A 24,566-nucleotide genomic window follows, 5' to 3' on the forward strand; every position below is an offset into this window, starting at 1 on the left:
AAGGTAAAAGAAGGTAAACAAGATTTAGCAGAAGTTGAAAACAGGCTCTTTTTTAATGAAATACATTTAAATATATGATTTTGTAGATAATATTAATTTGTAAACATTTTTTGCAAAAACCCCCCATTATTAATAAAAAAAAAAAAAAGTGACCGAACTGTATTTTAAGGAGTGGGATAAAATCACTCATTTGTTCTGTTGGTGTTTTTTTCAAACAAGGGCAAGCAACACAATACCAAACGGGGAGACCCCCATAAAGAAACAAAACTGAAATCAGAACAATCACAAGAAAATCAAAATAACACATAAATTGCACAAAAGTAAAATAAATAAATATTTTAAAAATAACAGTATATCTGAAACATTTAAAGGTGAAGGTCATCATACCATATCCAAAAGAATCTTCTGATTTTTTTTCATTTTTCTTTATGTTATTTCATTCTGCAAGTCTTTTTCTGCACAGGAGAGGGCAAGCTTGATGTTTACTTTCAGACTACTTATTGTATTATCTGACATTAGTCTCAGTTGCATCTGAAGGGCTCAGTTAACACTAAAGCCAGAAAAGTCCTTTCATCTGCTGGATATATTCTTCAGTTTTGGATTTCCCTCTTCCCATTTCAGAATCTCGTCCTCTGTCCTGCATCTGATGGTGCATGATGTTCTTGGCAATTCTCACGCTGGCAGCCTGTCCACCAGCTAGATTTACAGCATGAGGACCAACCTGTGAAGGAATATATGAGAATGAAAGCTCTTGGACTCAGAGAAACACCACAGCTTGTTTCAGAAACCAAGATTTGCTTAGTAAAATGCAACAAAAATGTTTGCCTACCTGAAGAGCAGAGTACTGTCCCATCAGATAGAGTGGGCATCCTCCTGTCCATTGTAAGCTTTCCAGTATACAAGGCCATCCATCAATCACCTTTAAAGTGGAAAACCCAGATGCACATCAATAAACTTAAAGATTTGTCCAATTGGGACTAAATTCCAAAATTATAACACAAGAGTTAGTTTGGAAACATAGCCCACTTGGATTGGGAAATTCTTCATCACGTCAGAAAGCAGTGGATCCTGTTTGATGTCAAGTTTGCAGCCGGTGGCCAGCCAGATCCTGTCCCCTGTCCAGTGGTCTCTAGTGCTGAGAGACAGATTCCAGGATTGTGACCTGTGGCACCAGCTGGCCTCGTTCACCTGTACAATTGCCCAATTCAAGTTAACCTTCATTCATGAATAAACCTATTTACTTCAACTGGCAAAGTCAGCTCATTGCTCATCTTGTTATAATGTAATGTTCATCCAGGCATTCATTTATCAGCCACATGAACTTTTTTCAGAGTCAATCCAATAACACTCTGCAGGAAATCAGTGAGCCCTGCAGCATTTGCTTTAGAATGACTTAAAGAGCAAAGAATCAACGAAATAGAGCATGTGTGACAGGAAAGTATGCCTTATCATCTATTTGTTGAGCAAAAAATGCAACAAATAGATGAATTTGGTTAACAAAGTTAACTAAATTTGTTCAGTGAGTATGAGCAGAAAAGGCTGTGATGTGCTTCTGCACATTTTCTGATTTTACAGAGTCAGTTTCATTCAAAGTTGTCACAGATCTGTATTTACAGGTTGCATTACCTGGCAGAATGTCTTCAGCTCCACCTGTCCGCTCTGTATAAATGGCTGCAGGTGGATGTATGCCTCTGGGGTGATGGCGCCCCCTTTTCTCGCCTGCCGGATCATAGCCAGACGTTTGTGGAGGCTGCGTTCATTGTAGAACTGCCTCAGGTAGGACTGGCCATCCATCTTGATGCCGTGCTCCACGTGGGAGTAACGGCCTACCAGGCTCTCCACGTCGCCAACATCAAACTGTTTCAGCTACAGAAGAAAGGTTGAACACGGCTATGTTTGAAGATCAAATATCCCATCGCAGTGTAGCTTTCATTGGTTGATCCACATGCTGTTTCATGCAGTCACTAGACCTGCAGGTGTTTTCTCATGACCCATGTGACGTGGTCGGCCCCTTGCTGCAGGGCAATTGATACGACATGAGCGCTGGTCAGACCTCCACCAACTACCATTACTCTCTGTCCTGCCTCACATACTACATGTAACGGACACACATAGTCATACAATTCCTGTGAAGGAACTCCACAGATCAGTATCAGTGTCAACCTTCAGAATAACTCTAAAGGTTTCATGTAAAAGCAAGGCTTAACATTGGGCTTAAAATAATGAAAGATTTAGAGAGTAAATAGAAAGTAAATAGATTTCTCTATTCAAAGGAGAAATCTATCTTACCTTGACCGGAAGAAGTCTCCTCCTGTCCTGGACAATCTGTTTCTTGGAGTTTTTGCATAGAGTTTGGCAGCCTGTGCATGAGATGAACTGTGTGCTGCAGTCGCCCCTCTGGGTAACTTTCCTCAATGCTTTTTACCCATTCGGGAATGTTGGACATTTGAACACGGGTTGGACCTGTTGCCAAAACAACCTGCCGGGCTCTTAAGATGCTGCCGTCTTGAAGTTCAACGCAAAAATGTTCAACCTTCTTTCTTGGGTCAACTTTCACCTGTTCACTCTCTCTTTGGGCTTCCTGTTCTTCACCCATTCCTTTTGTGTCCCCAGTCACTGGGATGATGTGTTCGACTGTTCCTTTCAGCAGAATTTTGTCCAATTTGTATCTCTTCACCTGCATGTTTACAAAAAAATTATCTTTGTCTTTAAATCCTTCAACACGCAGAACGTTTCACTGAAATTCATAGGATAAAATAATCAGTTCATAAATTAATACCTTGCAATATTGTACCTCAAAGCAAATAGTATTGCAACATTTTATGAAGTGAAGCTACTTCATAGAGACAGAAGTAACTTTAAGACACATCTTTATTTGGAAAATATCTTTCTAACCTGTTCTTTGAAAAAATCCACACTCAGTTTGGTTCCCGGTAGGCTGAAGGACAAACTCTTCTTCAGCGTTGACGTGACGTTCAGACGTCTCCTCTCCTTCTTGCCAAGCCGCTTGTCATTGAAGAACGCATTGTCATCCAGAATTTGAACATGGTCAGGAAGGCTGTGAAGCTCTGCTGAGCGATCATACTTGAGAACGAACTCCTGAAGCGCATTCTGTCATGTGAAAAACATACAGGCTGTATTTGTATTCCTCATTTCCACTTCAGGGGAAGTTATGTTAATACCTTATTTAAAGGGTCTGTGTGCACCAGTGTGTGAGAGCGCAGGTGAGGGATGTGCAGAGCTGTGAACTGGCTCTCCCACAGACTGACCCACTCTCCGTAGGTGTCCACCACCAGGACACTGAGTGGGGGGCAAACATTGCTTTCTGATATTGTTGGCTTTTTTTTCTGCTCCTCAGTCATCTGTCCTGCAGAGATGAATGATGTATGCATTTGAGTCAATGTTTGTTTCATTTTTGTACAACTTCTTCAAACCCCCTGCTCTCCCAAAATACAACAAATATCACAAATCATGATATACTCATATTCATATTAAATTCATCCAGTTATTTGAAGCATCCACATCATGTAAACATAGTCATTTATTTGGAAATACCAGCTTGAAAAAAATTTTTTCAGTGTTTTTTTTTCATATTATAGCAAATGAATATTACTCTGTGCTACGATAATAATAATAAAAAAAATCCTAATAAGGGGGACAACAAGTAAATATATGGGAAAACAACTTTTTTTAATCATAAAAAAATTATTTCATCTAAACATTTTATTTGTCAGGTACAAGCATTGTTGTTCATGCATTGCCCATGTGCTGTAATAAAAAAAAAATTAGCAACAATGTAAATAATAACCCCTGGTTAAATATTAAAAACCATGATATAATTCATCAGGTTCATGTAAATTAAATTAGAAAATACAACAAGGACAACCTGCCAAGTTTCTTCTTGGTTTCTGAGCAACATGGTCTCAAAACACAGCAACATCAGTAAATTCCTTGAGTTATGACCACGCTGGCGACCCAGAACCTGTTATTATGCTATGTGTTCAGCAGAGATATTGTGCTGGAAACAAAGTACTGTCCGAATCTGTTGATTTTTGCGAAAGGGAACCTGAAGACTGAACCATATGATAATTTCTGGAACTCAGAGAGAAGACAGTATGTACTAATACAAATTATTTTTTTTCTTTTATCAGTTATTGTACAGGTTTATAATGTGGTGCCACTGATCCTGTATGATTTTTGACACAAATATCCTTTATTTTTGAAAGTTTAGCTTTTTCCCAGAGACTAAGGTGATCGAGGGAATCATAGAAAATACTCATGTCATAGTGCAAGAGGACTTTGTGGTGGCTTTGCACATTTGCATGTCGAAATTTTAGAGTTATGTTTTGGTTAAGCCTGTCCAGGGTGAACCCTGCCTCTCGCCCGGAACGTAGCTGGAGATCGGCACCAGCAACCCTCCCGACCGCATTAGGAACAAAGGTGACCAGAAAATGGATGGATGGATGGATGTCTTGGTTTAGGTCCTGTTGGCTTTAGTTTTCGTTTACCTCTTATCTTTGACCAGTTCCTGTTTTAATTTTGTAACCTGGTTCCTCTGTCCTTCTATTTCCTGATTTGTTTTTTGTTCTTGTTTCTGAGTGTTAATTTTACCTTTTGGTGTGTAGTTTGAATTATACAATGCTGGGTTGTGTTCTGAGAGATTCTGAAATTTCCTGCTGTCTGCGGTACTCTGTGTGCAGCCATTCCTCACATTAGTTTCCCTCAGTCAGTTTAGCCTTTTAGTTTCCCACTCAACTTCTTCTCTCTCTTTCTCTTCACTAATTTGTCTAATTAATGGTTCTTTCAGTTTATTACCAAAATAAGTCATTAAAAGCTTTCAGGCAGCAGTTGAGCATGTCTATATAACTCATTAAAAAGCGGTAATTTATTAATTAAAATGTTAAATTCAGCCGTTGTGTGGGGGTTATTTGGCATTGCTGTCTTAAGAAAGAGTTCATCTTATTGTGGCAGCTGTCTTCTTCCTTTGCATTATTTGCTGGAGGATAAATGTTGATTAAGGAAAACCAAAACTTGTCACAAGTTACCAAACTTGTGACAAGGTTTACGACTCTATTAAAGTTCTAAAAATGTATATTCCTGATTAAAGCAAACATGTTGTACCTGCTGTTGTCCTCCTCTTTCCTCTTTCATTACAGCGTTTGTGTTTGAATGTCTCAAGGTGTGAGAGAGGGGCGTTGGAGATACGAGAGTCATCTTCACGGTCAGAATCTTGTTCAGGGTCAAGGCTGTTGAGCAAGCTCGCCAAGGTCAAGGCATGGGGCCCACCTCCTATTATTAACACATCGAGCATTTCTATCTGAAACCAAGACAGGAACAGACAAGAGGACATGACTTTATGTTGCTAGAACCCAGATGAGGGAAAATAGTTGAACCTTTAGAGCTAGTTCATCAACTAGCTGATCAGTCTCTCAGGTCAGCAAATCAGCTGCTCTTGGAGATACCGAGAACAAAAAGGAAGCTCAGAGGGGCCAGGGCTTTCTCTGTTATGGGCCCCAAATTATGGAATGACTTACCTATGCAGGTCAGAGAGGCCCCTTCTCTGTCCACTTTTAAAGCTCGTCTTAAAACTCATCTGTTTCTATAAGCTTTCAACACCAGTGAGATCTAGTTTAAAGTGAGATTTAGTTTAAAGTGTATGTCTTTGTTTTTAAACTACTTTTAATTAAAATTATTTTTATTTTGCTGTGTTTTTGGATTGTACAGCACTTTGTATCAACTGTGGTTGTTTTAAAGTGCTTTATAAATAAAGCTGGTATGGTATGGTATGGTAACTGAGTCTTAAAATCTCCCCAAACTGAACCCCACTGAGTTACTGGTGGTTTATTTTGATTAGCGAGCAAAGTGGTTTAAAATGAACACATATTTATTTACAGTAGTAATATCTAATCTGTCCACTTAATCCCCCTGATCATATTTCCGAAAAAGACAGAAAAAAATCCATTATGCAACAAAATAACATCACCATGCAGAATCTCAGTGCAGTACCTGGCAGACTTGTCACTTTTCACCTGCTTGGAGGAAACGTCTGAGCTTCTTCAAGTCAGGCATTATGCAGCGGATGGTGGTAGACTTGACGTTTTGAAACATGTGTCTCTCATGTAACTCAATCCTCTCCCATTTGGACTTCCCTGCCTCAGCGGGGAAATCCCAAATTAACTTCTGTAAATGTGCGCTTGAATAAATTTAGTAACACATGCAAGGTGTCCAGTATCAACACATCAAAACAGTCTAAGAAATATCTGCCGTCTATTTCATCACATTCACGTGCAAACATAAATGGTAAAATATTTTATTTAGAATAGCTTAACCAACTGCTGGCAAAGAAGATAAAAAAACTCCATTAAAAAGCATCATGCAACCAAGGCCTTAAAGTTTACATGATGCAAATTTCCTCAAGTTCTTCATCTCCTTCCATGGTTGAAAGACTGCAACCCCTGTTTTCATGACACGACTGATTTGGTGCTACAACAATGCAGAGATACATTTCCCAATCAGAAGGAAGTACAAGAACTGGTAAGGAAAATCGCATATATGGTGCTTTTAATTTAGGAAAATAGTGTGTATGAGAAAATGCACACTATGCATCTTCTCATACACACTATGAGAAGATGCATAGTGTGTATGCACAGGGAGAACAGGCAGAACATGATTGCATGTGGATCAGTGTGGTCCCAGCACATTGCACATAAAAATCCATAGATTAAAAATAGAAAAAATCATGCCAAAATCTTTCTTGGTGACAAGAAAGATTTTACAAGAAAGATTTTGAACTAAACTGAGAAATGTTACTATAAACTTAAGTTCTGCTATTTTTTTTACTATTACTATTACTATTTTGCTATTGGCTTACACACAATCCCAGTTGATGACATTCTGTGAATCCAGTTTTCTGTTGGACAGTCAGGGAATGCTTACTGTATTCATTCAAGATATCTTGGCTGCAAACTACACTCTTAATACCGACTAATCATTCCAAACATAAACACCCAAAATGTATTTTTACTAAAGTTTAGACAGGTGTTTAGAGAATCCAAGTTATGCACTGATTACCTGACAATAAGAGACACATACTTTTGATCTGCTATAAATAATCTCAGCACTTGCTTCAAACCTGCTTCAACTATTCAGATGTAATGTCTGTTTGCTGATGTCTTGGGTTTTTATTTAATTGATCGCTGGTCTGTATTAGAGTGATCATGGTTCTATTAAGGATTTCTTTAATGACTAAATGCCATAAACAACCCAGTTCAATATTAAAAGTGTGAACATTGTGATTTTATTAATAAATGCATTTTAAAATGTATTCCTCTCAATTCAGTTTGTGGTTTGTGATGAACAGACATTATCTTTTTTGACAGACTAACAAAAAAAAATTACTTTATTTAATGAGCATGAGTTTTGGTACATAAATATAATGAATGTATCAATCAGTGTCCTGATTTGCGGTTGGATGAGGTGATGTAGAAGCAGTGAACTCAGGTTAAAGGAATGAAATGATGATTTTAATGTTGATTCCAGAAGTACAAAGTCCAATAAACCAGGCAGCGCAGAGTGAGCGGACAGCTAAGGCTCGTCAACTGGAAATAAAAATGGATGGCAGCAACAACCATAAACCAGGCAGAATGACAAGACAGCTGCAACAATGACCTTACGTGGAACAAGGAACACAGGTGGGATTAAATACACAGAGGTTAACCAAGGAGCGATACACAGCTGGGAACAATCAAGAGGTAGACAGAACAACACAGAGACTACAGAACACAGAAACCTAAATAAACACACAGAAAACCCAAATCACTTCAATCAGTTGCTTTAGTTGATCCACCTTGAAGCAGAATGCTTCTCTGGATAGTGATTTTATTCATGCATCTTGTATAAATATAACTTTATCAATAGCCTTTCACCACAGTATTGAATAGCAATAGATGGCATCTATGTAGTGATACTTTTATCACACTGATTTCATAAGCTGTACCTTGCTAACTACTCCCGACTACTTTTGATTGGCGTGAGCAACAACAGTAGAATAAAAAATAGAAATAATGATTAAGTTCACTTTCAGTGACTAAAGTCTAAAGAGGAAGTACAGTAATATTTCCCCAAGATTTCCCATGCAATCTGTGACAATACAAGATATGTTCTCATTTCTTCTTTTCTGTTTTGGTTTCTGGAAAGGTGATTTACGGTTACGTTATTTCGAGTGCTTGCAAAATAACTTTTCAAAAATAAAGGTAGGTTTCTTTTGAGATGTTCTCTCTTTTATTTGTTATAAGCACATTCCAGCACAGTGTTAAAGAGGGTGATAAAAAGATCACTTCTTTAGGAAGCTCTTCTGCCGGCGGCGGTTAATGAAATAGTTCTATATTATTGCAATTCAACCCCTGTTCTTCATTTAATCAGTTCTGTTTTCTTAACCAATTCCACACGACACCCCCTCTTCAGTGAATGTTTGTTGAACTTACTTCCTCTTTACAGATCAGTTCCTCTTTTCCAACTGCTGGGGCTCCCTGTATCTGCTTCCCCTCGCCCTCAGCAGTTCAATAGACACCAAAGCTTTGACAGTCGGCCGTCGCCACTGACTTCCTTCAGTCTTCCACAACATCAGCCAGAGACTCAGCCTCCAACATGGACGTGGATGTAGGTTAACTTAATACAGAACACCGTCATGCTGTATTTATTCACACTGGTGACCGAGTTGAAAGAATCGAAGGTTGTTTTTGCTTATGTATTACAGGATTCCACTGTTAAGGGGAGTGTGTTGATTCGACACCAACTCCTTGAGGGGAAGCACCACTACGAAGTGGAGGATGTGGTGAAGTACAAAAGCAAAACTAGAATGAAAATGTTCATAAGGTATGATTTATAATCTTTTCTCTAAACAGCTTGATTTATGTGAAAACGTCAAACAATCGTTGGCTTGAGACAATGATTCACTCTCAGTCATAGTGAAAGTGGGATTCATTCGTGGCTCTGCATCAGATTTATGACTGCATGAGGCTTAATATCATAACAGTGATCAACGAAGGAGCCAGGATTAGGTTTCAGTTGTGACATTGTTTATTTCATCTGGTTTCACTTTTATGGAAAATTAAACATAAAATCCATTTAAGACTGAGTCTTTTCAGGTCACATTTAATAAAACACATGAATGTATTTAATTCATTAGTCCCATCGTCTCCTTAAAGTTATGATTTCTGATTAAATTGAGTCAGTTTATAATGATGAGAAGAATTTCTAATAATCCATTTCTTGTTGTGGTTTAAGGAAAGCATTTTGATTCATGAATATTTTAATTCCCTTCAAAGAACTGATAGAAATGCAAAAGTTTATCTGCAGCTCATTTTTCTGTTAAACTGCAGTGTTGTCTGAAAGAGGTTTTTTTTTTAAATCAGGGATTTCTTATAAAAATATTTTTGCTAACAGTAATATAATTTCTTGAACATTTCCTTTTCATTTCCCCACTTTCTCCAGAAGAGGAGATAAGCTGATGGAGATAAATGGGGTTGATCTTCAGGACTTAGAACCTGAGGAGCTGGCCAAAATGATCTCCGAAGAAAATCCATTGCTGGTATGTCAATTAGCTCCCATACAGTTCTTTAAATAAAAAAAAAAATAAAAAAAGCTTTAAAACCTTAAATGTTTTAGGATTTTGTAACCTTAGAGCCAGAAGATTCCATCTATTTTGTTGGGTCGATGTCCAGGCCAAAGAAGAATATGTGGCAAAACTGAATGAAACCGCATGCTATAGTTTCAGATTTTTATTTGTCAAAACCTTTGCAAGCCATGTCTCATTTCCTACCATGACATGGATGTGCACTACTTTTTACTGATTTATTCAAAATGGACTAAGAAATAGCACAAAAAACAAAAATGTTTTCTCTGACTGAGTGGTGTCACAAAGACATGAAGAGCCATTATAAATGCAATAAACGTCTGTGGGCATTTGCACTGAAAGACATTTTTGTTTCTCCAGTCAGTGCAGAAGAAAGAAAAACAGTCTGAAAAGGAGGAGCAGCTGCCCCTAAATGAGGACATCTTGCAGCCCTACGACAAGGAGTCCACTGTCCTGAGTTTTTCCTGGGAGTTAACGAGGGAGGAAGGTACCGACGAAGGAGAGAAAAACGAGACAACAGATTTAGAGGAGAATGTGTGCGAGGAGAAGGGGGAGAGCAGAGACCTCCTTGTAATTTGCATGACGAACACCAGCATCGCTGTGGTGGGAACCAGGGGGTGTGAAGCATGTGAGGGGACAGGATGCACCGTCAATGACATCGTGGTGACGGCAGAAACCAGGACAGTGACATTTGGTGAGCTCAAAGGTTTCACTTCTCGCTTCCTCTTTGTGTCCAAATTCACTATATTTAATCCTGTTTACAGGAGCTGATATCCAATTTTAAAGTAAAAATATTGATGATGTGTACTGAATGATTAAAGGATAGGTGTCCGCAGACAAGTTAAGTCCACGTATAATCTTGAAGCAGCATTGCTTGGTGTTATTTTATGTAAATATTGTTACCTTCATATTACATGGGATCATTTTGGTATTTTCTAACAGACCACAGAAAACAAAAAAAAAAAAAAAACAAACAAACAAACAAAAAAAGCAATGAAGCAAAGACAGGTCAATGCTCTCTGTTTCCTCGGTCACTTTCAGTTCCCAGAGGAGAAGTAAGTTTCAGGCAGGAAAAGCCGGTAGATGTCTTGATAAAAAATGTGTCCACTCACCGCTACCTCCGAACTATCTGCTCGGAAAAGACCGTCTACTCTTCACCAAATCCAGGTTTGTCTTTCAGAGCAGTACATCTTCCAACCAACCTGCTTCCCGCCAATACTGGCAACCGGAGTTGATGTTACGTTTTGTGATGCATCTTTGCTTTTCTTTCGTCCTCAGAAAAGATCACTATCTACTATTACAAGTCGAATGACATGGAGAAGAAGTTCAGAGGAATTGCAGTGGTCCTAAATCTGACTGGTTCCAATTGCTTTCTCAGGTGCTGCAAAGAAGGAGATAGGGTGCTCCTACAAGTAGAGGTAAAACTATATGGAATTACATATTTTTTTGGCTTGAAAATGTTTTTTTGTTTTTTTTTTTTCCATTGGGATTTAGCAAGCAAGACACACTACTGGAGCATTAAAGTTTTTAACTTCAAATTACCGAATATGATTTAGGAAAAGAACCATGTCTCCACTCTTTAGCCCTGGATTGAGTAGGGGTAAAAAAAAATGAGAGCAATGAATATGCATCCAAACAGCAAGAAAATCAAATATGATGTGAACAAGAGTATATGTGCAGATCCCATTGCATCCACAGGTAACCATGCATTTGTTTTAAACATCACAACCACACACCTTAGACTGAGTAAGTCCTTGGCATGCTATATTATAGTACTTGCTTCTCTGAAATGTGAGGCTTGCTAGTTTCCAAGAATCTTGTTTTATCTCTTAGCAGAAGAAAGCCACATTTTCTGCAACACATGCTTCTAGTTTGCAAAGTGTAGGCATCTGCTGGAGAGGAGTGATGATGCCATATGAATGGATGGATAAAAGAAAAGTTTCACTGAGTATTAAAACTAGTGTGTTTTAAATGAAGGGGTTTTGAGCTGAACTTCATGTTAGTTTTTGTTCTAGGGGTTACAATGTTGTCGCTTATTAATTTAAACTCATCTTACAAATGTGCGCCTATTTTCAAAGTATTGTGTTTTTTTTTTTTTTTAGATGAACATTTTGATTTGCTTACAAACTGTAGAAAAGTGACAGAATAATGTGCCAAATGCAAGCGTAGACTTTAGCAGAGTCATTCTGGCCAGGAGAGTTTAACAGTGTAAGGATTTAAATGGTTTAACAGGGACAGATGAGGACACATTATACTGGTGCAGCAGTATGTATAAAAGCCATAAGTTGACCCACCTCATTGTTACATTGTTGAGGGATAAAGCTAGTGCAAATGAAATTGGTATGACGTGTCATTTCCTGTACTTCTGGTCGTCATGTGAGCTGGGATTCTCGTTTTGTTGGTGCTGAGCAATGTTTTGATGGAGTCGGTCATGAAGTCAATTGATCATTTAAATTTGTCCATTCAAGTTTATGTAAGCAAACTGCATAGGGTGGAATGTAGGAATGAATATTGTATTGAGTATTGAGTAAGGTAGGGGAGCAATAACTAAAAACAGTGTGAGAGGTGAGTTCTGGATTTGGGATGAATCCCTCCTTTATGGTGTTATTGGGGGGTTTTTTGTTTTCTTTCTCCCCTCCAGGGGGTCTTTTTGTGGGCTCCAGTGTCCCTTATTTGAATGTAGGCTGACAGGAAAGGTGGGAAGGAGAGGGGGGAACACATGAGGCAAATGTCGCCGGGTCCAGTAATCGAACCCGCGACGGCCGCGTCGAGGACTCAAGGCCTCCAAATGTAGGTCGCGCTATCCCCTAAGCCACCACAGCACGCCCTTATTGTTTTATACAGAAGACCATACTTCTGTTTTTTCTGTGTTCCTAGGTTGCCAAACAGTTTGCCTTCTAATCGACCTCCCAGGTTCAGAGGTGGGGGGGAAAGGAAGTGGTGTTTGTATTATTTATTCAATCCACAATGACAAAAAAAAAATCTGCCTTTCATTAGCCAGTCTTTGGTCTATTTTCTCTACTTTTATCTGACTTTTTGCCTATAGCAGTCACAAAGTATTTGAATTGTGTCTTAATTGGAAAAACTACTGTCCATGAATAGTGAAGTTAGAACTGGGTTTGTACCAAGTTATGCTGACACGAATAAATTGCTTACCAACTCATAACTTTCTGTGCAATTAGCAAGAGGAACGAATCTCATCCCACAAAGTGATTTCTGAGACCTGCTCCTCTGTCAAATGGAGATTACTGTTTTGCAAGCTACAGAAACAGAATCAAAATAATCTTTCCTGCCACTGTTAGGCTATTAATAGTGAAGGACAGAGTTTGACATTTCTCAATATCCCTATTTTTCCCTATGTTTGTACGCTGCACCAGTATGCCAAAGTTTAATTAGACTCACTCATAAGGTCAGTTTGGAATAACCATGACCTAGCCTAGCATGCATGCTTCTGAACTCTGTGAGGAAACTGAAGTAAATGGGGGAAAAAAACCTCACCTGATAACCACACCGTTGACGTTCTTGCTGTGATGCAATTCAGCAGATTTACTGACTGTCCAATTTCTTGGTTGTGATGTGCTGTCTTGACATTGCATACAGAAAAACTACTAAATTTCTCAACTGAATTTGTTGTAATTTGAGAAATCCTTGAACTAAAGTCCTATGCAAATGTTTGTGGCAAAAAAACAAAAGAAAAACTCATATTCAAACATTCAGTAGAAGAATGTATTCCATCTTCTCTAGGTTGAGTTTAAAAAAACTATACGACACATAAATATTTACATATTTAAATATGTGTAGCTAGATAAATATGCTTCATTTTTTATTCTCAAGCAGATTTGTTGAGGGCTTTTTTGTTCCGCCGTTGCTGTGCTTCTACAATAGTCACACCAATGTGATGTTGAGCCAATAAATGCAATATGTATGTCATCAAAGCCAAATAATTTTATTTCTAACTTGAGTTCAATACACTGATGGCAGGTTTTTGTTTTGTACCCGTAGACGTGTGAAAAGCAGAAACTGAGGCAGATCTCCAAGAATGACGACTCCACCTTCTCCTTTGTCTTCTACATGATGGCTGACCGCACAAAACAGCGAAAATTTGAATCTGCGCTCCACAACGGCTGGTTCATCCATATAGCCAACACTGATTTGGTGGAAATGGCTGAGACAGATGGAGAAAGGGGAGATTCATCATTCCTCTTTATCATTCAGAAGTGAGACGGGGTTGTTTTCTACACGCCTATACTCAATTTTTGCTCTTTTTGTTTAGCCCATCTAGTTATGTGACAAATATAAGGTCTCTGTGTGAAGCTCTGACTTGGTGGACACGTGTCATACAGTTATTTTACTATCGCTAAGCTTAACATTTTTTGTTGTTTTATATGATTAACATTTCAAATTATTCTGAAAAAAGTGACTTTCGAGCAACATTTTTTATGATAACTGAGTGGATTTTCTCTTGATCAGATGTCAGTCCATCCTTGTGTGACGTTTCATTTGAAATAATTTCATGTTATCTTAAAAGTCCTTATGAAATCCAATATGTTTCTATATTCAATATTTTTTTTATTATAGGTCACGACTGCAGCTCTAACATCTTTTCCAGCTGAGACATAAAAACTAAGCTTATAAATATTAATATTTTTCAGAATGGCCTTTTCATGGAAGTATGTTAATTTGCCCAAAGAATATGCACACCTTGTCAAAGAAGGATTTATTGAGTCTGACCAATCAGAGCAGAGTTGACAACCATTGTTGCATTAATAAATTGGATTACGTTCCAAAAATTGAGGAATAATTTTTGGCATACTGCAGTTTATTGGAGCATTTGTTGCACATTCCCCCATTTTAATTTATTGTAGCAGCAAAATTATTGGATAAAACCTTGTTTTACTGTTATAGCTATCAAATTTATTTAAATAAAACCTAATTCCTTGCACTTCAAAAAAAAAAGAAAGAAATGACATGACATGACATGACATGACATGCTCAAACAAATTGTGCATATTCTGGATCAACCAGTAATTTAGATTGAATGAAAGCAGAATGTTACACACTTTAGATTACAAAGTTACATGAAAAGAAGACGTGTTGAAATCAAAGTTGGCAATAGCCTTATAATGAGGTGACGTTTAGCTTAACCATGTGAATGGAAACTGGCAGAAAATCCTCTGTATTACATTTTCCTAACTAACAAACTCTTATCATGTTTACAGCCTCACGGTACTTTAAAACATTATTTACTCCTTCATTATGTTAACATATATAAATGTCACTAGACCAGAAATTGATTTAAAAACTAAAAGAAAATGAAGAATACTTTATGCAACATAATTACTGAATAGTTGTCTTTATTGAAAGTCAATAAATATTAAAGTCTTTGGAGGTTTAGCCTTCTGTCTTGTTTTCGCGTTCATTTTGCCACTGAGCATTTTTACAATACCGAAATCTGCACATGTATTCACATTTAATGTTTGTGAAAAGTCACACAGACACCCCGAGCTACAACTTTTCTCACTTCCTTGGCTCCTTAAAGTCCAGTTTGTTCGTCCTTAATATCCTCATAGGCAGCGTTACTAATCCCATCAACATCTATGCTGTAAGGATTCTCCGCAGTTGGCTTTGACGATTTCCTGCAAGCAGAAGAAGCAGAGAATGTCTCACCTCTATAAACGTTACGGGTTACCGTAATGGAGGTTTGCTGAAAACAACACTCACTTCTTGCGCTCCCTGAAGCCAGATACGATGAGGTAGGCACCCAGCAACACTGCGACTCCCATGACAACACCGAACACCACCAGCCACACCTCCACTGGCTGCTGTACAGGTGGGGCCAGAGTTGGTACGATACCTACGAACTCGAGTGTATGGTCGTCCAATTGGAAGGCTTCGTTGATCCGACCCCGATATAACCTTGGATCGATAGGTAAATGTGCGTGTTACATAATGTCCCTGCAAAAGGATGCTTTACAATTGTAGGCAAACAGATATTTGCACACAATGTTTAACAATAGAAGTAACTTCATTTTACTCAGCATTTTAGAAGACTTTTTCAGTGTTTTCTTCAAAAATTTGACATCTACATGCAGCAAGCTTCATATATCTCTAAAGAACATGGAAAGGTCCAGCTGGTTATGTCTACTCTGATAGGTCAATTTACAAAACTCAAGGTAAACCGATACATGCTGCTTCCTTGTGATCAGCCAAGATATCAGGAACAAATTTAGACTGATGCCTGATTTCAGCCCAGCGTAAATCAGACTCGTGGTGTTTCCACTCAATTACCTAACTGTAAGAAAATACATCTGTCTGTGTGGCTAACCTGACAGCTTCCTCCATGTCAGACTTCTCAACGTAGGTAGAGAGGCTTCCTGGGCGGGTGGCCACCATGTAGAAGGAGATCCTGGGCGTTTCTTCATAAGTGAGAATGTTCTCTGCTCTAGTAGTGGAAGAGAAGAAAAACACTCAGAGTTAAGCGACAGAAAGCATAGACTCCAGGTTTTAAAGGGTGCGTTAATTATCTTCGATGAACAGCCCCAGGACGGAGCGGGATACTGACGTGAAAGGAAGGTTCTGGTCCTTTTGACTGAAGTACTGTCTCAGAGCGTAGGCAATGCTGGCCTTGAAGAGGTACATCTCATTAGCGTTCCAGGAATACTGAAAACGGATATTTGCACTATATTACCATATATGTTCCATAAATAGGGAGAGAGATTGATCAAGAAAGAAAGAAACAGAGTGGACTTTGTGTTTGTTGCAGCTCAATATGATAATACTCACAGCATCGTCTCCCATTGCAGCTTTCAGACTTATTCTTACTTTAGTGGCATATTGCGAATCTGTAAAAAAAAAAAAAAGTCACGATTTTTTTATAAAGTTACGATCATTTTCTTACATATATGTTTAATGATACAACTGACCTGGTTGATAGCTGAAATTTTTTCTGCCTCCCTACCAACCAGTCATGCTAAGTATCTCTATGTAAACTACTTTCTAGTCACTAATGTGTTCTGAAAACAAGTTCACATCCAGTGTTTCTTCTCTCCTTTATCCTTTTTATATTCATGCATCCTTAAACGTTTCTGTGTCACAAAGACTAAAGCAATCTTTGTTAAAAAGTTGGTTTAGTCAAGCATAAAGCCTGCAGATGTGAATATGTGATCAATAACAAACCAGGGGTGAAGTTGCTGTATTAAAAAAAAAATGAGTAAATAAGACACAATAGGGCAAGTAGGTGCTAAAAAGCAGGTGATTTATTAGGAGGGAGATGGGCAGGTGTTGTCATTTTCTTTCCGAAAACTTTGCTCTGTTTCAGCAAACAGAGTAACAATTTCTAGGGCGACCTAGTTTTTACTCACATGGATCCACTGTTGTCTTCCAGCCAATAGCCCTGTTGTGTTTCTGGTTATTCTCTTTCAGCCAGTCATACAGTTTCTTGAAGTAGTCCAGCAGTGGACCAGCATCCATTCTTACATTTCCAGCTATTGTTTGCAAAGCCCTGGTCCAGGACTCAGACCTCCCCAGTTCCAACATGTTTCTATAGAAAAGCAGCATAAATCATTTCAGAATTCCTTTGTGTTGCAACATGTGTAACACATAAATGCTTTACTTAGGGCTCAAGAAGCAGGGGTAACAACAAACAGGAAGTAGATACCTCAGCTTGGTTCCTGCTTCCTTGGAACCAGTGATGTCACATGAGGACAAGTCACCAGTGTGACCAGCTGCGTCACACAGCGCTTTCTGGAACTGAAACTGGTAGATGGTTCTTGTAAAATACCTGCAAAAGAACAAACACACTTACTCACTGTGCGTTACACTTTTATCTTAAATAAAAGCATGCTATTTTCTCTTCTGTGTGTTATGAAGCCCTCCCTCCCCAAAACGAGGTGAACACCAGGTCTTTTTTGGACAAGTTAAAAAGAATATTTCTTAAATGTAGAAACATAGACCAAGTTCCATTTTGAAGATACAAGCTAATTTTCAGGTGAAATATTTTAAAATGCCTAAATCAGCAACATCTCTGCCCACAAAGTGGATAGGAAGAAAACACAGAGTTGAAGTAAAGCTTTTGTTTGTTTTATGCGGAGCCTTGAAGCAAACCTGATGAAGGAGTAGTCTCCAGATACGTGGAACAGAGCAGGTGGGTCACAATAAGTTTCGTCTCTGGGGACAGGCTCGACAACTCCCACCAGCTCCCTCCTGTTGGGACAACGCTGAATCAGCACTAATGCACACCGACAGTCCTGCAGCTAGGCAGGTGCTTCACTGCACAACACCAAAAATAGGTATTTCATGTTTAACACATTTCCTTGGTCTATGACCAGTTCATTTTCAGAAAACGAACAAGAGCAGAACATCATCCGACAGATGCCCCGATAATTCCGGCTTACTTCATCTCCCACCAGCGCTTCATCCATTCATCTTTGGAGATATTCCCTGCAAACACCTGCCAGCGCCACTCTTCCAGCATGTAGGTGAAGGGCAGTGTGGCCACGATGGTGAGAGCCTGTTTCAGCAGGAAGTTGATCTCAGTTTCTACAATCGGAGCAGAAAGCGGAATGAGGGCAGAAACTGTCATTTTCTTTCTTTTTATTTTCCGTATGCGCCCAATCCGTGTTGGGTTGTGGAGAGGCTGCTGTCTATCTACAGTGGTCAGTGAGCAAGAGGCGGGGTACTCCGTGGCCACATGACAGACACTCATCCATGCACGTACCTAAAGAAGATGTAGACTGGCAAAATACGTCAGCATAAAAGCCTCAGCTCTTGAGAGGCAATAGGAAACACTCATTTAATGTGAGGTTTTGTGGGGACCTAAAGTTTTATTAAACATATCTAAAGGAACAGGTTTTGTCTCTGAGGTTTCCACCAACTTTAATTCTTTATCAGCTAAAAGGACATGTCATCAATACCTGGATAAAATTAGATTTTTTTGAAAGAAGAAATGCAGACGGAGGTGATTTTTTTTCCTGGGGTTTAATTTACTAAAAAAACACTGTCACATATCTATCCATCCATCCATCTATTTTCTTACACCCTTCTTCCCTAAATGGGGTCGGGAGGGGTGCTGGTGCCGATCTCCAGCTGCGTTCCGGGCGAGAGGCGGGGTTCACCCTGGACAGGTCGCCAGTCTGTCGCAGGGCAACACAAAGACATACAAGACAAACAACCATGCACACACACACCTAGGGAGAATTTAGAGAAACCAATTAACCTGACAGTCATGTTTTTGGACTGTGGGAGGAAGCCGGAGAACCCGGAGAGAACCCACCATGCACAGGGAGAACATGCAAACTCCATGCAGAAAGACCCCGGGCCGGGAATCGAACCCAGGACCTTCTTGCTGCAAGGCAACAGCTCTACCAACTGCGCCACTGTGCAGCGTCACATATCTGACTTAGTTTTTTTTTTGTTTTGTTTGTTTTTTAATTTAAAAAAAACTTCCTGATTTTGTATCTGGGTCAACTTATACAGAACATACCACTGTCATAAACGAAGTCACTAGGGAGAAGTCCCAGACTCTGCAGGTGTTTGGGCGTGGCAGCAGAGAGGGACATGATTTCGCCGACAGCCTCGTGGAAACCTTCGTTAGCTCCGTCCCTCAAGAGGTAGGACAGGTTGCGGTAAGCCATCTGGTACTGGTTGTGGCCCATCTCATGGTGCACGGTGAGGAAGTCGTCCATGTTGACCTTGGTGCACATTTTTATCCTGGGGACGCAGCAGCAGAAGTGTAGATGTCAGCAGTTATGCAGGGTGATGCATTTATATCTGGAGCAATAAAGCAATCTGAGCAATAACACGACTGGCTCAGTCTGATAAACAGTCATTTTTATGGTGAGATTTACTTGGTCCAGACAGATACAAGTAGAGTCATAAAATTTTATATTTTATGCTTATGCAAATGTTATCACTGTGAATTACTGTGGTGATAATCTGAACTGATATTTTACAATCCAGACTTTGATTGTCTTTATCAGCAGGAAAGAGTGAGTCAACAATTATCACTTTCTCAACCACTTTTGTATTTTCAATGCTGTTAAAAATAAGATGATAGGAAGCAAGACTGGCACTTAAATCTGTGTGAATGTGTGTGAGCATGAGCATGTTTTTGACTGCATCCCACCTGAAGTCCTCTCTGTTTCCCATGTCCCAGGCGGTGGGGTGACAGACCACCTTCCGTCCATCACTGGGCTTCACCAACATGGAGTTAGTCCAGAAGTTGTCGAACATCTTGTAAAGTCCCACAGACATAAAGAACTTCTCTGCTTCCTTAAAAAAACGTGTTTCATCCCAACCCTGAAATTCAAGAAGATATTCACTATATGAAGAGAATGTTATTTATTTATTTATTTTACGAGTGGCTGAGAAACACAGGAGTATTTCTATTTAAATTTTGCATATACTGGCACTGCACCTGCTGCACCATGGTGCTGCTGACGTCAATGTCTGGTTTTTCAGGGTAGGGTATTGACAGAGGATACAAGTTGGTCCAGAATCTTCCCCACATGTCACCTGAACAGCAAACATAAGTGTCCTAATATTGTTCTTTTTTTTTTTCTTTTTTGTTATAGACATTTGAAGTAGATCCTGATATGTTCTTTCAACAACAGAACACTATTATATTAATGAAATTCAAACTGAGACCATTTAAAGAAAACATCAATCTGTTTCATGTTTGTTTTTTAGTAAAGTAGTTGTGATTCACCATGACCAACAGAGGGAGACAAACTTCAGTTCTGAATTACAGTTTTCAAGAATTTAGGGCCTAAAAACAAGATTTAATTCAAAGGCCTTTAAAATAATACTACCAAACTTCACATTTTGCCTGATCCCTCCTTTTAATTTACCATATTTGAATGTTTTTGTATTACACTTCTGACATAAGCAATATAATATTTAATGTCTGAAAGGTGGGAATAATTGACAAGAACTGAATGTGTGAATCTTGAGGAACATTAGACAGTTCATATGATTACACACTGATCTTTTGGCATGAAGTGTTTTTTACTAAAAAGAAACATTTTACTTTTCAGAGAGCTTCTGACTTTCCAGAGCTCAGATGTTCATCGTAGTTGAGCAGACTTTGAAACGATCCTTACGTTCTGCTTGTCGGTCCCTTGCTTGTTGTGGAAGCCCTATGCAGCCGATTACATATCTGGTGAACTCTTAGACTTTTAAATCCTGTACTGATACTTCAATACAGGATTGAAGTATCAGTACTAGAAAACTATTACATAACTTAAACATTTCTGACATGTTTGGATGGAGGACTCAAAAGCTTATTAACTTCTCTATGTTAATAAAAGACTTTAAAAAGAACAATGAAAAAAGGGGATGTAATTTTTGTTTTTTGTTTCGGTGTCTTTGGGTTTCTCACACTAAACTAAATGCCCCAAATTATAGGGAAATGTTGTCATCTTTAAATACACAGTGTTGCATAAAAAATTTAAATTGCAGGAATAGCGTTACTCTGAAAAAAAAAAAAAGGATACACACATACTGTATTTTAGTGCACAGTAAAAATATACATATTTTAAGTATTTAAAAAAAAAGATTTTGTAGTGTGTGGACGTGACAGATAGTAATGTCTATTTGATGACTCTAAAAAAAAGGTTACTCAGCCGGGATACTTAGACTACACTTGATTAAGGGTTCATAACTAATACTTTAACGTACCAAGGAGGTGGGCAGGCAGGGGTCCCTGTGAGTCAATGTATCCTGGGTAGACATCCATAAGCCTGGACCTTACATAGGCATGCAGCTCTTTGTATAAAGGCATGATCTACAAACAAAATATGGCAATTACACCCACAAGTTTCTTCATGTCAACAGAATCTCATCCTCATTGTTACTGATGCACTGTGTACCTCTTTGTATATTGAGCGAACATCTTCCATCAGCTGATTTCTGGTATACTTGTAAGAAACGTCTTCATCGAGGGTCTCATAATTGTACCTCCAATAAGCTCCATAGTCTTCAAAACCTGCAGATTTGTGAATGAAAAGAAATGGAAAAGGTTTAAGTTCAAACTCAGGCTGGCTGGTTGAGTAAACCATTACGCCTCAGTGAGGACCAGCTGGTCAGAAGCAAACACAAAGTCACCACGTACAATGTTATCAACTCTTTCTGATTTCATTTTATCTTCTCTAACCTACAGTGAGTTCAGCAGTTTTATTTCATCAAAGAAGTTAAATTTTTTTCAGTTCAAATCCTGAAGCTTTTCCAAAATCAACACAATAAAAAAAACCGTCCATATTATATATATTTTTTTGTTTCATGTTTTCTCCCAGATCATTATTTACCATTAAGTTTGGCAGCTTCATTCTTCAGATCCACATAGTCTTCGTACAGAGGCCGCATCCTTTTTCCCACCTCTCTCCTCCAGCCCTCCCACACGTGGAGACGCTCTGCGTAGTCTCGGCTGTTGAACATCACATCCTCCAGGCCTGTACACAGAAAAAGAGACAAATCAGAGACAGGGAACAATCTGCTCCCATCACCCATTTATTTGTCAAATCTGTAATGGTTCCGAAAAAGAAATCCAGCAAAATGTAAATCCCCCCCCAAAAAACCCCACAATTTTAGAAGAAGAATGGACAAATATGGAACAAATTTGGCAAAGTAAAGATGTGCCATGCTCACTGGTTCTGTACAATTAATGAATGGATGAAAATATGAATACAGCCACATTATTTCCTTTGGTTTACATGAAAAATATAGGGTGCTTCTTTTCTACTTTGTTTTGCATGTTATGTAGAGGAGGGAAGAAACTATGACATTTTGTATATTGGCCTAGTTTAAAAAAATAAAAATAAATCTGGCATTTTAAAAGACTTGTTTAAACTTTCACATTTACTGAACTCTGTAACTAAATGATCAACTTGTCCAGGAAGTGATGAGAAGATGGAGACAAAGAAGAGAAAGAGATGACAGTATTTGACAAGAGACATCAGATATTGTGTAGACAAAAGCAGAAATACAAAGGAATTCAAATTAACTGTTAAATAAAACACAAAGGAAACATTCTCACAAAGGGAAAATACACAGGAAACATTTAAATAAGAGGAAAATAACAGTTTTCAGTGGCTGAGAAAGTGTGGCTTGATGCGGTTTGTTCTAGGATCATGTATATAACGCCTTTCATCATGAGCTGTTTTACTGCAACAGGATATGTTCATTATATCAAAATTCAAGTCACATAGCAAACAACTGGGTGCTATTATTTCAGGTGAGGCTAAGTCCCTTTAAAACATAGCAGAAAAAAACCGACGCTTATATATTTATTTATTCATTATTTATTTCAGCCTACTGTCATATAAGGGACACTAGAGCCCACAAAAAGACCCCCTGGTGGGAAAAAAAAAAAAAAGAAAAAAGATTGCACGTGCGAATTACTGTTTTCAGTATCTTCTGATTCTGGGAAATGTTGTTAATTTATAACTGCATTATCTATGTAGATAATACAGTTATAAATTAACAACATTTCAGGACCAGGAAGCTTTTTAAATAACAGACTGTACCTGGCTCCAAAGTCTGGCAGTTAAGGGGGTCATCTTTCAGGCAAACTGTTGCGGTGCTGTAGATCGTACTCATCTCACCCATGACCTTATTGAGCTGAAGGAAACATTTCACAAAATAACATAATATAAATATTAGAAAGATATCATTGTTGCAAATGTGAAAGAACTGGGCGTGTTTGGGCAAAAAGTCTTACATGTGAAGCTTTGTCCGCAGAGAGAGCACCCGAGCCTTTATCTTGTAAAGAGATGAGCTGTAATTTAATCACCGGGTCATTTATTTGGTCGATGGGATAATTGCGGGATTCTTCTGAAATCTGGGTGTAGAAAGTGCTCCAAATTTGCCCCTGTTCTGACTGCGTGGCACAACAACAGATATTAATCAGCAACTTCCAAACATACTGTTTAGAAACAACATGACAAATGGGTCTGTAAAAGCATTCAAGGACGTACCACTTTGTCCGAGTTCTCCTGAGAGATGTCGGTATTGTAGGCCCATGATGCCAGTGAGTACTTGTACATCTTCTCACTGGCATTCTGGTCAAACCTCTCCAGGAACGCCCTGGCCTCAGACTCCACGTCGGCAGCCACCAGAGAAACAGCCGAAGACATGGCCAGAAGCACTACAAGAATCCCGGCGGACATCTTGGCTTCTTCATCTACGTACACAATATGACTCTGAGAAGGGAGCTCACTGTACATTTATACACTTTTATTAACCTGCTGAGCTGCCTTGGCCTTTGGACAGCAGAGCAATAACAGAGGGTGTATCAGTTTTCATTTACAGATATGTCTGAAGGGAACATTCAACACCACTGTGCTGAAGTCTGTGTCATACTTTGATGCTTTATCGGATTCAAATAGATATCTCACTCTGGAAGACTTTGCTGGTTTAACATGAAGTGACATCTCGTAATAAAGTGTCACGTTGAAGCTTTTTCAGTCTGTCAGCATGATGAATCAAAATGTTTTGGCACAAAACCCTGTTGTGTACCTTTAAGATGGAAATCAGGATTTATAAAAACCTGCTAATACTGGGAATAAAAAATAAGTGCAAATAAATGTCATGTGTATTTTTAAATCAAATGAGGTATCTTGTAAACCGGAGCCTGAATAAGGAAGAAAATGATCAGTATTAACAACTTTATTTTTAATTAATCATGCTAGATTAAGAAATGTGTTATCAGTTTAGGCTTTTAAATATTTTATGATGTTTACATAATGGTTTTTGGACTGAAATTTGTGTGTTTAACTTATAGAGTTATTTGGTTTAAGCAGATTTTGAAAATAATTGCAATAAATGGGTAAATATTCACTAATTCTGTTTGTGGTGAACAATTTGGGGAGAAAAACATTAAGAAAAAGAAAAATTATCAAGCCGCAATGGATTTTCTGGATGAAACATAAATGATACT

At 38.6% G+C, this 24,566-nt stretch overlaps 3 protein-coding genes across 4 annotated transcripts; 1 reads left to right on the forward strand and 2 right to left on the reverse strand.

Moving 5' to 3' along the window:
- Window positions 1-45: 45 nt before the first annotated feature.
- zgc:113276 (uncharacterized protein LOC553748 homolog) lies at window positions 46-6,140 on the reverse strand. 2 transcript variants are annotated; one of them, XM_044099405.1, is made up of 10 exons: window positions 6,007-6,140; window positions 5,122-5,317; window positions 3,183-3,367; window positions 2,896-3,111; window positions 2,290-2,677; window positions 1,971-2,092; window positions 1,627-1,866; window positions 1,027-1,188; window positions 830-919; window positions 46-721 (listed from the first exon to the last, which is right to left on the reverse strand). In XM_044099405.1, the coding sequence occupies exons 2-10, from the start codon at window positions 5,309-5,311 to the stop codon at window positions 551-553; spliced, it is 1,764 nt and encodes a 587-aa protein (XP_043955340.1). In that variant the 5' UTR covers window positions 5,312-5,317; window positions 6,007-6,140; the 3' UTR covers window positions 46-550. The 2 variants fall into 2 exon arrangements, with proteins under 2 accessions (XP_043955340.1, XP_043955331.1); XM_044099396.1 differs by having other exon boundaries at window positions 5,122-5,313; window positions 6,007-6,127.
- Window positions 6,141-8,518: 2,378 nt separating this feature from the next.
- LOC122820300 lies at window positions 8,519-14,590 on the forward strand. The gene is made up of 7 exons (XM_044097618.1): window positions 8,519-8,658; window positions 8,756-8,874; window positions 9,493-9,589; window positions 9,995-10,328; window positions 10,676-10,801; window positions 10,913-11,052; window positions 13,637-14,590. The coding sequence occupies exons 1-7, from the start codon at window positions 8,647-8,649 to the stop codon at window positions 13,853-13,855; spliced, it is 1,047 nt and encodes a 348-aa protein (XP_043953553.1). The 5' UTR covers window positions 8,519-8,646; the 3' UTR covers window positions 13,856-14,590.
- A 539-nt stretch (window positions 14,591-15,129) lies between these two features.
- ace2 (angiotensin I converting enzyme 2) lies at window positions 15,130-23,809 on the reverse strand. The gene is made up of 18 exons (XM_044097608.1): window positions 23,605-23,809; window positions 23,349-23,507; window positions 23,155-23,248; window positions 21,937-22,080; window positions 21,502-21,617; window positions 21,311-21,416; window positions 20,049-20,146; window positions 19,758-19,930; window positions 19,116-19,342; window positions 18,028-18,172; window positions 17,738-17,836; window positions 17,292-17,414; window positions 16,996-17,174; window positions 16,418-16,476; window positions 16,197-16,294; window positions 15,960-16,076; window positions 15,356-15,550; window positions 15,130-15,270 (listed from the first exon to the last, which is right to left on the reverse strand). The coding sequence occupies exons 1-18, from the start codon at window positions 23,794-23,796 to the stop codon at window positions 15,168-15,170; spliced, it is 2,427 nt and encodes an 808-aa protein (XP_043953543.1). The 5' UTR covers window positions 23,797-23,809; the 3' UTR covers window positions 15,130-15,167.
- Between the last annotated feature and the right edge of the window lie 757 nt (window positions 23,810-24,566).

The sequence above is a fragment of the Gambusia affinis genome, linkage group LG02 (assembly GCF_019740435.1).
Source record: "Gambusia affinis linkage group LG02, SWU_Gaff_1.0, whole genome shotgun sequence".
NCBI lineage: Eukaryota > Metazoa > Chordata > Actinopteri > Cyprinodontiformes > Poeciliidae > Gambusia > Gambusia affinis.

Excerpts from the sequence above, each read along its gene's own strand:
- zgc:113276 (XM_044099405.1), bottom strand. The coding sequence starts at position 5,311 with ATGCTCGATGTGTTAATAATAGGAGGTGGGCCCCATGCCTTGACCTTG. Across the intron at positions 920-1,026 it reads TGAAGAATTTCCCAATCCAA|GTGATTGATGGATGGCCTTG; the intron begins GTGGGCTATGTT and ends TCCACTTTAAAG. Across the intron at positions 722-829 it reads GACAGTACTCTGCTCTTCAG|GTTGGTCCTCATGCTGTAAA; the intron begins GTAGGCAAACAT and ends ATTCCTTCACAG.
- LOC122820300 (XM_044097618.1), top strand. Across the intron at positions 8,875-9,492 it reads AGAATGAAAATGTTCATAAG|AAGAGGAGATAAGCTGATGG; the intron begins GTATGATTTATA and ends CACTTTCTCCAG. Across the intron at positions 11,053-13,636 it reads GGGTGCTCCTACAAGTAGAG|ACGTGTGAAAAGCAGAAACT; the intron begins GTAAAACTATAT and ends TTGTACCCGTAG.
- ace2 (XM_044097608.1), bottom strand. The coding sequence starts at position 23,796 with ATGTCCGCCGGGATTCTTGTAGTGCTTCTGGCCATGTCTTCGGCTGTT. Across the intron at positions 23,249-23,348 it reads CTGCGGACAAAGCTTCACAT|CTCAATAAGGTCATGGGTGA; the intron begins GTAAGACTTTTT and ends TGTTTCCTTCAG. Across the intron at positions 17,175-17,291 it reads GAAGCAGGAACCAAGCTGAG|AAACATGTTGGAACTGGGGA; the intron begins GTATCTACTTCC and ends GCTTTTCTATAG.